Consider the following 13,033-nt stretch of genomic DNA (forward strand, 5'->3'; position numbering starts at 1 on the left):
TCTTTATTAAGCTTTCTCTTACAAGGTGCTTATAGCACTAGGCTATTTTTGATTTACAGACTAAGCAAAATGAACTTCTCTACAGTATAAAAAGTCCAGATTCTGATTCTGTCCTTCAGCTGATATTGCACTTCTTTTGTGTGAGTTTGATTTTTCCCTGTGGTCCAGGTGAAAACAGAGTAATTTTGAATTGTTGTCTCCACTTCTGTCGTTCATGTCCCAGCATTTGGCAGATGAAATTCTGTTCTCCTCTGCCAGCAATAGTTTGGTTATTTTCATTTTTTCCAGTTCTTCAGCTCCAGTCCCAGAGCTGTCCTCCTTCTGACAACTTAAAAACAATCTTTTAGCATAAAGTCAAAATCATTCCAAGATGAAAAACGTTCAGTTAGTTCTTCAGGTTACAAATCAAGTTTTGTCTTTATCTTATTGTCAGATCTGTCTTTTTTGATGGTTGTCTATTAAGATCTTTTTATGTTATATTAAACTTAGCACCAGAAAGAGCAGATAAAACCAAATCAGTCATAGAGAGCCAGCTTTGCTGTCACTAAATCTGAGGAAAATTGACCTTAATGTGTGAAAGCAGAAATGTCTCACCTAAACCAGAACTGCAGGCTCAGCTGTAGGCTGGAATGTGAATTGAAAGGCATAACTAATAGAAACCTAGGTCTCAGATCCTTTCAGATACTCCCTTGTTTTATGAATTATATACGTTTTAAATACCTCATTCAGCCAGTGTGAAAGTAGCAGTCAAGGGTACAGATTTGGCACATTAAGTGAGGAATGTCTTTGACATTTTGTGCAAATTGAACACGTTTTGTGTGCACAACTTGCAGCTGCCACTCCAGGTGAATTTCTTAACAGGGGACATTACCCTGTAACCTTAGTTTAATATAGAAAGTGCTTATGAATCTTCATGCCCGGATGTCCTGTGTGATCTGAGTGACATAACCTTAGACCAAATTTATTTTAATGTCTTATTATTATTTACATAACATGCAAATGCTATGATGAATAGTGACTTATTTAACTTTAAACAACATCTGCTCATGCTGCTTAAAAGAAAACCTCATTGTCTAATTTCAGAGTTTTGCAGCTGTCCATTTCTGGTTGGAAATGTACTTTATTCTGCTCAGTTTTTTTAACCCTTTTGATCACCTTCACTATGCTATTGTAAAAGGATTATGTCATGCACAGAGCTGCAGAAACATCCTGATTTTGAGGTGCAATGCCCCATCAAAATGTGTTGATAGTAATATGCACAAAAGCACATTAGAGCAGGTTACTGGGATGTTTGTGCTTTCTTGACTTCACTTTGAGATACACCTCAGTTTCAAGGTGCACTCACTCTCCTGCCTGCTCTGAAATGGAATCCACCAAAGTAACTGAACTAAATTTAGGTTTGGTCATGCTTTAGCACCAAGGCTGCCCCGAGGGAAAGACAACTGGAGGAAATAGGGAAGAATAGGTTTGGATTTTTGTTCAGAAAATGTAGCCGTTGTTTAATTTTTCATTGGACAGGAAGAGTTCCCCAGTTCTAGTGGCAGCTGGGATTCTAATTTTCCCTCATTATGTCAAAGATATTTAAATCTGAGGTAGAAGCTTTTGATACTCTCTTTGACCTGCAAGAACAAACTTTCAACAAAAAGTGTTTGTGTCTTACCAAAGGATGTTGGCAGAACTCAACTTTTTCCAACAAAAGCCAAATAAAATTTTGCTTGTTCTCTCCTTTATTACTGTCTAATTAACCTCACTGAGATGAATTCAGACACCTTATAATGGATTTTTTCCCTATTTTTAGCCAAATACTCCATTTAAGATAAAGCATGGCTTTTCTGGCTTTTTAAAAGCTATCTAGTTTGCACTGCAATTGATAGGAATTGTTGCTTCTTAGTAACTTTTGAACCTGGTGTAAATTTTAAATTAGCCTCCCCTGAGAAGGTGGTTGGACCAGGTAACCTCCAGAGGCCCCTGAATTATCCTGTGATTCAGCACCTGCCATGCAAAACCTGGGAGTTATTTTCAGTTTGAACTTTGCAGACTTCAGCTCTCAGCCCCACTCCCCCCCCCCCCATCTTACTTTCCCTGCATTTGCTGAAGAACACTTCATCAAACATCTGTTCACTATTTTCTAAAAATACACTCCGATCAAGTCGCTACCTTTGGTCCAAGTAAAATTGGTCAGTTCTGTGCATTTGCCATTGTATATTTGCCTAATTCCAGAGTGATCTCTTCCTTTTGAATGTCTGAATTTCAGAGGTATTTCATTTTATGCATGCCAGCAATGTATTTTGAAGTCTCACTTTGTCATATCCACCTCTCAAAGACTGCTGTAGAACTTTCCTGTGGTTTTGTGGTGGGAAATGCTCCTTTGCAGGGTTTCAGTTTCTTTTCAGTAGTTGACACAATTTATGCTGTTCTATAGAACTGAGTTAATGAACTAAATATCTTACCTTTTCTTATGTGTTAGTTAACTATCCTCGAGAACTTGTCACAAAACAATCTTTATGATATCTGCAATTTTTTTGTGATACTTGCATTTCTTCCTTCTTTCGGAATTAGAAATCGCAATTTTGACTAGAGCGTGGGTGAGCACAGGTCCCACTGACCTTTTCTCTTTATGAATATGCAGAGGAGCAGTTTCACTTTATCAGAGACAAAGGTGTTCTGCACCTTTCAATTTTTGATGTTCAGGACAGTGCAGTCCTTGCCTGGTTTGCAACACTGCTGCTGTGAATGGTTTTGTAATTCCTGGGGTTTATCCTTTTACAGAGGAGAAACAGAACACAGCTACTAATTTAAAGGTTATTTTAAACTTTAAGAACAAATATTTTTATCATGTCATCTTGCTGCTGGAGAATGTAGAAAGAATGTGACTGTAACTATTATTTATTTTCTAAGAAAAATAGATCAACATCCTATAAATGGTAGTCCTGGAAGATTATTTTTTTTAATGAGATCCCTAGCGCATTGCTATGTATTAGAGAAAAATAAATCAGAAGAATATTGTGACCTACATATCTTAATATTTTAGTATAACACTGTAAGTGCTTTTAACCTCTCAGTTAAACTAGTCTGATGTATTTTTAAAAAAAGTCAATATGCGTCTATTTTGGAAGAAATCCCAAAGCCATTAACATTTTTCATGCTAATGTAATCTTGAATGTGCAATATAAGCACAGCTAACATTAATTCTGCTCTACAAAACAGTAAAATTCCAGTTTTACTATACATAAGACTTATACTCTTTGACCTGAAGTAATTAAGTTTGTTCAGAGGGAGGTTCATATTGTATTTCTAGCATAGAAATTAAAGGAATAATTTAGACAGGAACATTAGCTCTGAAGCCCTGCTGTGATCATTTTGTTCTCTTGGTATGTGGAGGGTTAAAAGGAGATGGTGCATGAGCTGTTTGAAGTGTGCAAAACTTGTAGGAAAAACCGCCTTGGGCATTGCCAGCCAAACTGACTAATTGAATTCTTTTTTGTGCTCTAGAAAATAACAGTATGAATACAGAGGCAACATCAAAGGGATACTTGACCATGAAATGCTAATATAAATTCTTCTGTGTTGCTTGGTGCTCCCAATCTTCTGATTTTGACTTTCTTGTTCTGTAGCAGTATTCTTTAAACTGTAGTCACTTAGAATTTAATTTCTCCACAGGAGCAGCAATCCCCCAAAATAAATATTGGCCTTCAGAGCTGAGGGAGGGGCAGTTCCTTGGGCTGAGGGTTTGGAGCAGCTGCCTCAGAGGGGCTCGGGGAAAAAATCCTCGAAGGGACACCCAAGAGACAAGGTTTGGGAGCTGGATGGGAACAGCCAAGGGTTTGGGCTGCTGGAAAAGGGGAGCAGAGAACTCCAGAGCGTTTCCCAGCCCAAACTGAGTGTTCAGAGTACAGGGAATGAGAGGGCTGGAATTGTGTTGTGGGAGATCTGAAGCAATCAACTCTTATTGCTAATATATGAAGATCCAGTAAAAAGAGAAAATACTGAGAACTACAGGGCATCTTCAGCTGCTTGAAGGGATATCACAGAATATTCTGAGTTGGAAGGGACCCACATAAGTCCAACTCTTGAGCCCATACTGGGATAAAACTCTCAGCCTTGGTGTTGCCACCACGAGGCTCCGACGAACTGAGGGAATCTTGAGTTACCTGAAGGGACGTCTCAGGTATTATCAGCAAGTTAGATTTTCCTTGAAAGCTCATTCAAGGAAAATATACTAAATGAAGAAGACAGGTTTTTAAATTATCTCATATCTTGCTCAATAGAAAACCTTTTCCAATGTGGAATAGCACTTGGAGAAGGATTCAAGGATTTCCCCACATAAAAACAGCAGAAGGAGCCTGGCTGGGGGCTGAGAGGGAACCAAGACTTGGGGGCAACCTGTTCTAGTCTCACTCTGCTTGGAAGAGATATTTTCTGTATTTCCCTTTTTATTTTATGTTTTAGCAGAATATAACCTGAGATTTGGAGTGGCAGGAGGAGGTGAGGCAGAGCTGCAGGGGATGGTTCAAACCCCCTTGCCATGGCTGTGTCCCAATTTCCAGAGGGTCACACTGGGGAAACTTTCAAACATTAATAAGTAATAGAGGCAGGAGAACCCTTTTAGCAATTTTTACAGTTTGTTTCATGAAAGAAAAACAATATTTTAACCCCTTTAATAGCACTAAAGCAAAAAGCAAGGTAGGGATGACACTGAAATTATGGAGTGTAAGATTGATTATTCTCAAAATGGTAGCTAAAATAGGAAAACAACGGCCCCAAAAGTAGCAAGTCTTAAGGCTCATCAGGAATATGTAATAAAGATTGTTAACACCACAAACCCTCTTTCATTTCTCAACAGGAAATTTAATGTGATATTCATTTAATAGGTTTTGTTCTGTTTTGCCACAGGATTGTACGGTGTATGAAACAGAAAATAAAATTCTACATGTGGTAAGTAATTCTGCTTTGGTATTTTCTGTTTTTACCCCACACAGAAATGTTTATTCCAAAAAATAAGGCTTCCATAGAAAAATAAAATTCCTTACTCTTTGGCACAATTTCTGATGAATTATATCTGTTGCTAAAAATTAAAGTTCCCTGCAGTAATGCTCTGTGTAATAGTCATAGTTAATTACAAATACAAAATTATTGTTTTATTGTGCTTCTATTATTTAGAAGCTGCACGATATTCTGTATAGTTAATATTCCTACCAGGATGGCTGGTCAGATCCATAGACCAGTATCACTTGTTGTCAGACTGAGCAATTTTTCCCTTCAGAACTCAAAAAAATCTGATGACAATGCAGAGCAGAAGAATCTTATTCAAGATTATTGATTAGATATTGGCCTTTAAGTTCAAATACTTTATATTTTCCTGGTACCAGTGCTGAAAACCTGTACTGACACTGAGGTAGATTTAAAGCCTGTGGTGAAAGGGAACTCTCAAAGGATTTACAAGTTCAGATAAGCTTTTGACAAGCTCTGCCCAAGTGCCTGACTCCTTTTTTTCTTCTTTATTTTAAAGCCTTTTGCACATACTCTGCTTCCAGCAGGGATTAAAATCTGTCATAAAACATTGATGTGCTGTTAAATTTAGAAAGCGTGCAGTGACTTTCAGAGAAAAAAAAAAAAGAGCTTACTATTGCAAACCTGGGTATGAATGCAACTCTTATAAGCACCTGGTACCTTCTGGGATTTGGGGTGTTTACACACACACACACACATTTTATATAAGTACAAATTCACACCTTTTAGCCCACAATTCTATATATATACATTTACACATATAGTATGTATATATATAATTTTTTTTTTACACCTTTTAGCCCACAATTCTAACTGTTGCAGGGCCACCTTCCATGGACCAGGCTGATTTGACTGAAAACTTCTTTGTTGTTTATTTTACTAAAAAAAAAAAGTATTTTTCATGAGGCAACTCTAAGGTTGAAGCATTACAGTAGAAAGTGTTGTTCTCTCTGGGATTTAGTCCGCATCTAATCTGGGCAAATGCTCTCAAATTTTGAGTCATAGAGAGGAGGCATAATTTTCAGTAGGAAATTATGGTAATATCTTGACATGCCAGTGATTCAAAAGCTGGATAAAGAATGCACTCGCACACAGGGGCACCCACTACACTGGAGATTTTTTTTAGTTTCTCCATCTCTGCTGGGATAAAATGAGACCCAAATTCTGCTCAGGGGTTCTGGCCCTGAGCTGAAGCTGCTTGAAATATTTGTGGAAATGGTGACCTTTAGCTGCAGTCACACACACCTGAGTGGCATGCTTTGCATCTTGCAGCTGATACAAAATCCAGATGCCACAGCCAGGACTCCAGAGCTGTCCTTGGATTTCCAGATGAGTAACTGCACAGTGAATGGAAATACAACCGATAAATTTAGGCAGTTAACTTATTCATTGTGACAACTTTATTTGTTTAACTTCTGTGGATAGTGTCAAATGAGATATTAGAAAGCCTCATGCTTTTGCAAACGCCTGAAAGGAAACTTCCCTGAAGGGATTTCACTGGAATTTGCTATAATTAGGAAAAATGAGAGTACAGTCCCCAAAGCAAAATAGATGCACACAGCACAGCCTCGACCGGAAACCCATCCTGAAATTCTGCTAAATGAATTCTTTCACATTAGGTTCAAACATTTTCAGGCACAGACTTTTTGAAGGAGTGTGCTTTAAGCAACACGCAGAAATTTGGGAATAAGTCTTCCCACATGAATGTTGTCTGAGAGCTCTGCTCAGCTCCTCTCTGACTTACAAATTTTGCTTTGACAGATGGGTTTAATTTGTCAGACCCATTGCTACTGTCCATGCAATGGGGCTCCTGCTTTGAAGGTGTTTCTGTGGATTTGCATTAAGATTTTGAGATCTTTAGCTGGAAGGCAGGATAACAAAATCATTGCATAGTTGTGGTGATGTAGAATATCAGTTAAAGGATGTGTTCAAAGATGCATGAGAATTTTACTTCAGGAAATGGGTTAACTAAGGCACTTCTCTGCCAGGGTAATTTTTAACAAAGGACATTTTCCAAGTTGAAGAGCAGAATTCACCTAATTATCACTGTTGGTAGGGATGATGTCATCGTTTGGTAGACAAAATAGGTTATTCAGTTGCATAAGACATTTATTTTTACCTATTTCACTCCACTTCCATTGTATTTATAATCACAAGGATAAAGTTCATTGGGCTTGTTCTTTTGTTTTTAAAATGCACATGCAGAACTGTTCATACATGTACATTTTCTTGACATTTATGGGTATTTTCTCTTCCCTTAACCACTTGCTCTTGACTTTCATACACCTGTAGTTTTTACAGTGCTAAGAATTAAAATTATCTGTTTATTCTTGGTTAGTTCTTAGAATGAGGACTTCTCCACTTGCAGATACAATTTGATATGAGGGATTCCACTGACTTGTTTTTCTTTGTAGTGTAAAACCCTGTCTGGGATTTGTGACCACATCATTTCTCTCTCATCTGACTCTCTGGTGTCCCAGTCAGCACATCTGGAGGTTGTTCACCTCACCAGCATCATGCCCAGTGAGGGGTTGGTAAGTAGCAAAGCAGTTTCAAGTTTAACTCCTAGAATGCCCAGCACAAGGCTCAGTTCTTCAGAGTGATTTGGTTTTTGAGTTTATCAAGAAATCAAAATGTGTTTTCATGCAATGTCCTAATTTTTTTGGCTTTTGGTAAGCTGAAACAGATTTCTGACATTTATCTAAACAAAGGGATTGTTTTGTGTTTTTTTTTTTAATTAAAACCTGTTTTGACATGAGCTTCACGTGTAACAGTATGAGTAGTTAAATCTATGATCCTTTGATAGCCAGACTGCAGTTTTTGGAATGTACTGAAATAATCTCCAAATGCAAATACATACAAATGAAGTTAACTAATGTCATTAATGTGCTCTCAAAATGATTATGGGAAGGTCTCTGTCTTGGACTTGCATCAATGGAGTTATATGCCTCCCTAATGATCAGCTCAAATAAAACTTCCAGAAGTATCATCCCGGGAACAAAATAAATCTTTTTTATTTGTAAATTGTTGCTCACTGACCAGCCTGGTTGGATGGCTCTGGACATCCCAGCTGCTCTGCATCAGTGGTGGGTCACAGCAGTGAAATGTTCTGCAGAGACAGTTGCAGAATTATTTGGAAGCAGCCTTTAAATATTAATGTACTCATACGTTTTTTTTTGGACAATGCATTTTTGTGACCTTATAGAGGTTGGTAGGTGAAGATTTCTGCCTCCTCGCTGTAGTCCCTTACTTTGCAACCATTTGACATTGGTGGGTTGTAGGAACATAAGGATTTTCTTGGAAACCCAAGATCCCAATAAAAGCTGGAAAAGCTGGAACTGCAGGCACTGGGATCTTCTCACTCACACTCCTCAAGAGCCAGGCTTCTTTCCTCAGCCCCATCTCCTAGATTGCCTTCACCTACTTCTCAGAACTTTTTTTAAATTTTTATTTTCTCCCTACAAGAAGAGTAATTCAGGAATGTTGCTTGTGGGTTGAAGGAAGCAGTTGTAGGAGGAAAAAAAAGGGGAAGTGGGGAGTCGTGGAAATTGGCAGCCATGAGGCTTGTCCACAGAAAATCCCAAAACTGACAAATCAAAATCCACTTGAGTGCCACTCTGTACCTTGTGACATGTTTACTGTTTGTAATTCAGCGTGATTTACAAATTTTCAATTTCTGTTAGTTGAGACACTTCGTATTATTCCAACATCTTCCTCTTTGTTCTGACACTGAATAGAAGCGAGCGTCATATGCAAATACTGTCAGAGTTACAAGGGCATAATTACTCTGAGGTATGCCTATTAATCTGAGAATGACATATTTTAATAACATGAGGGGGTGTTGGGAGACTGCACAAGTTTACTTCATTCTTAGGCTGATTTAGTCAACAAAGAACATTACCACAGCATAAACCACATTTAATTTTAATTCCGTGGCATCGCAGATGCTCAGCCCAGTGTGTAATCCTGAGCACAGATACAATTTCCTTGCTGGGCTGCTGCATCCTTATGGCCAAACGTGTTCCCTTTATGGCCCAGTTTCCCCTCCAGGTCTGATTTCTGGGTTAGTGCAGGGTACCCAGAAAATACAGGTCAGTACATTTGCATGAGATGTGCTGTGAATGTCCCAGTGCTTTTGACTTGCATTAGGATTACTACACCCTGCAGGCCAGCACTCTGCATGACTTTCCTTTCTGCGCAGAGATGGGATGTATTTCTGCTGGTCTAATTAGGGGAAAGTTCATTATCAGTGCTGCAGAAAAGCTGAACACAGAGATGATGGAGCACAATAAGCAGGGCTTGGTGTTGCTGATGCTTCCCATGCAGCAATGGCTCCGGATCTAGGAGAGGGAGTAGACTGGTGGAGGGCAGGAGTGAAATCTACCCCAAAACTAGCATTTCCTGTGGGGAACTAGCGTTTTCTTTGGGGAACTGAGATTTCCTGGTGTACAGGCTGAGGCAGGTGTCTGTCAGGAGCTCCTGGCAGGAACCGCCATAAAACGTTGGAGAGTTGGATTTAAATTCTGGAGTGATCAAGGCGAGAGCTGTTGACTGAGATGTTGGGACTTTTGTGCAGCTCACATTCCCCTTTTTTCCTGGTAGAACTTGAGGCAGCCAGGACCTGTGCTGGAATGCTCCGGGCAGGATGGACTTGGGCTGGAGGAACCCCAGTGTGGTTCTCCATCCACAAAGTGCCCATGAGTTAAGAGCCAACAAAAGAGCAGTGAGTGGGCACTGCTGACAGAGGACATGAGACAAATACTGCAATCAAAATTGCCTGGCAATTTCTCCTTTCTCTCCCCCCCTTTTTTTTCCCCTTAGATGAAGTGAAATCACAGTGAATGAGTGAGTTTTCTGTGCCTAATTGTGAAGGCGCTGTAACGTGTTGGGTTGGAAAGTTCCTTGTAATCAATTTTGCTGACACTGTGTTCTGTTTAGAAGAAAATATGAAAAAGAACTATAAATGGGAATAAAAGAAAAACCATGTGAAAAGGAAAAGAAAACATTAATCAGAATCAAATATAGAACAGAGTAATGAATTACAAATGGCTTTCTCATGATTGTATAGCGGATCTTTTCCACAGGATATCTGCTCCATTCAAGAGAAAAATGAGCACTATTCAGTGAATGGAAAGTATTCAGAGTTCCATTTTTATCCTTATCATTCAATGTAGGGGTTGAGGCCTGATTTACCACACTTCAGCTAAGCTCTGCAGTCCCTGGAGTTACTAATTTCATCGTGAGTTGTTTTATTTATTTTTTATATGGCCTTACTGAGTGCTTCACAGACACTAATTAATTCATCCTCACAACACACTTGTGAAAAGGATACTGTAATTTTAGTTTTAGAGGTAGGAAGTTAATGCACAGCAGCTGGTGTCAAAATCACCAAAAATGTGGTTTCCAAGAGCAGCTTACCATACAAATTTTCAGAACATTTGTTACCTTTACAGCATAAATTTAGCGCACAGGCTCTCTTGGGTTTAAGTGTAGCTCTGATTTTCAGAGCTACTGAGAACAGGGTTCATCCACGGTTGGCACCTAGAAAACAAACACAATTATTTGCCATTGGAGCAAAGTGTGTGGTAAATCACTCAGACTTATAAAGGAATTCAGTTTTCTGGAATGGTACTCAGCTGACTAAAATATGAGTCTTCCCAAATTTTCGAAACTCCATTTGCAAAATTTTTATTACATGCCTTCTAATTTCTTCCTCAAATGAGCCAAGGAATCCTATTGATATTGCATAAGCTCACACACAAACAGAATTAATTTCCAGGTCCAAGTCCACACAGTTGCTGCACGGAGTCAGTACTCCTGCAGGGCAGTGTCTGTGTGTTTAATCGTGTAAATAAATTCTGGATCATAAAGCATTTTCACAAAAGGACTACAAGTCTTTGGAATGTGCATGTTCAGTTCTAGCATTTTCTAACTTTCCATCTGTCCTTTTATGAGCATTACAGTCACCCTATTTTTTTTTTTTCCTGTCTGAAGTACCTTCTTTTACATTCAGCTTTATTAAAACGTGGCCTTATCTCCAGCCTTCCCAGGACACTCTCTGTTCTGTGGTTTCCTGGCAGTTTGCTGGACAAAGGAATTTGTATTGGGAACACATTGTTTGGATTCTGTTCCAAGTCCTGGGGACTCTGTTTGCATCCTGATCTCTGCAGGCATTTGCTGGCCTCTAGAAATATATTGGGCTTTTTCCTCTCTTATTCTATTCCTTCCCAGCTTCACTGGTCAAACTGGTTCCTCCTTTTCCCTATTCTCTGATTTTTCAGTGGCAAATACTGAAATACCCTCCACATATTTTCTATTTTATTTTGAAGTAACTTTAGGGATTGTAAACCACTTTTTCTCCTGAACTGTAGTACTGGGTATGGTAATAACATTAACATCTGAAGTGCACAGCATAGTCAGCACAAACAAGATGTCTGGAAGGCAAAGCTTTGTTTCAAACAATCAGTTTGACAAACTTCAAATAAATTCTTGCCCTAAAAAGGTATTAAATTTTGAGAATCACCGTTAGCTCTGGTCAATGAAGCACACATATATTTTTAGAAAATCAAATAGAATAAAGTAACTTCATGATTTAAGAAAATTGCCTCCTCACTTTAAATTTTTTGGCTTAATGGATCCAAAATAAGACCTTGAGCCAGGAGTTTGGGCTGCTGTTGGCAGCTCCTGAGCTTGCTGCTAAATCCTTGGGGATGAAGGTTGATGAAAGGCTGGGAGAATCTTGCTATGATTTACCTCCTTCTATGCCCAGAGCCAGCTTTGGAGCAGTTTTGCTGTCACAAAAACAGGCAGCATTTTACTGTAGATGTTGGATATAGAGATATAGAGTGGGATCATAGAACGTTTTTTGATGTTCGGAGCTATTTCCCCCCCTCCTGCTCATGGATGATTGGGGATTGTCCATAGTAAGAGATTATTACAGCCAGTATTATTTCAGATGAAACCTTTTTTTTTTTTTAATCTTCTGAACTTGATGTCCAGCTCATCTTTCCAGAGATACTTCTGTGTAACATGCAGCTTTAATCTCATCTGATGAGATTAATGATTCCTCTTAAGCAGGAGATTCTAAATGGGGAGGCAGTTGGAGTTTTATTGTTTGGGTTTGTATCTTCTGATGTCTGTGGAATGTTCTCTCCTTCTGGAATAAAGGAGGACTTTTATCCCTCTTCCTTTCACTTTTTTTAGTCTTTTTCTCTCTGCTGTCTGACATTCCCCCTGCTGATAGAAACAGTGTAATGTGACACACTTTAATTAAGATGTACACTGCTAATATCCAGAGCCTTCTTAATTTTTCTTCAGAGAGAACTTTTCCTGTTTCATTCTAAGAACTTACAGAAAGCAAAGATTGTGGGCATAAATTTTTTTTATCAAACCAGCTGTGTAATTTTGGAGAAACAAAAAAGCTGAACAAAAAGCCAAGCTGTCAGATGAACAGAATCTCCTTTGTGAAGGATTATTATCATCTATCCAGTGTCCAGCACCTTTTCAAGTAGTGCTTCTCTTCCTGTGGCATTTGTAATTTAAGGTGATGGAAGGCAATCTTTCCCATTTTCACAAGAAAGGAATTGCAAGGAAGGCAAGAAGAAAAGGTAGAACGTGAAGGCAGCTTTTTTGTGGGAATATGCCTGCCCTAAAACTGTCAGGGTGTTCATCTAATTATTTAGAATTATTTTTAAAGGCTTACAGAAACTTGACAAATTTCCATCATGCTTGACATATAAAGGTTCTCATAGCCTAAAAGCCAAAACAAAACCAGATCTGCTTATACAGAAGAATAAAATAAGTATTTTGAGCAGTAGGAGTTGTCTTGCAGGAAGGAACGTAGAGGTGTTTAGATTTGGGCTAATGACTGCAACATATAAGGCAGAAAAAAATTTGAGGGGCATTTTTAATGGTATGAAATTTAAACAAAAAACTCCATCACCTTCTCAAAGCACTAGCATGGCATTTGTTTAAATGCATCTGTGTAACTTTTACAGTTGAAAAAAGATTAAAGAACCATTTT

General features: G+C 38.6%; 1 protein-coding gene across 1 annotated transcript in view; it reads left to right on the forward strand.

The window, feature by feature from the left end:
• Nucleotides 1-13,033, forward strand: part of LOC136289064 (connector enhancer of kinase suppressor of ras 2-like) — a 144,681-nt gene that overhangs the window by 105,838 nt on the left and 25,810 nt on the right. The window contains exons 6-7 of the mRNA XM_066182529.1: nucleotides 4,894-4,935; nucleotides 7,425-7,544. Coding sequence (XP_066038626.1) covers nucleotides 4,894-4,935; nucleotides 7,425-7,544 — 162 coding nt within the window. The remainder of the gene's footprint in view (nucleotides 1-4,893; nucleotides 4,936-7,424; nucleotides 7,545-13,033) is intronic.

Source organism: Chamaea fasciata, unplaced genomic scaffold (genome assembly GCF_029207755.1).
Source record: "Chamaea fasciata isolate MVZ Bird 193981 ecotype frontalis unplaced genomic scaffold, bChaFas1.0.hap1 SCAF_4, whole genome shotgun sequence".
NCBI classification, from domain to species: Eukaryota; Metazoa; Chordata; class Aves; order Passeriformes; family Sylviidae; genus Chamaea; species Chamaea fasciata.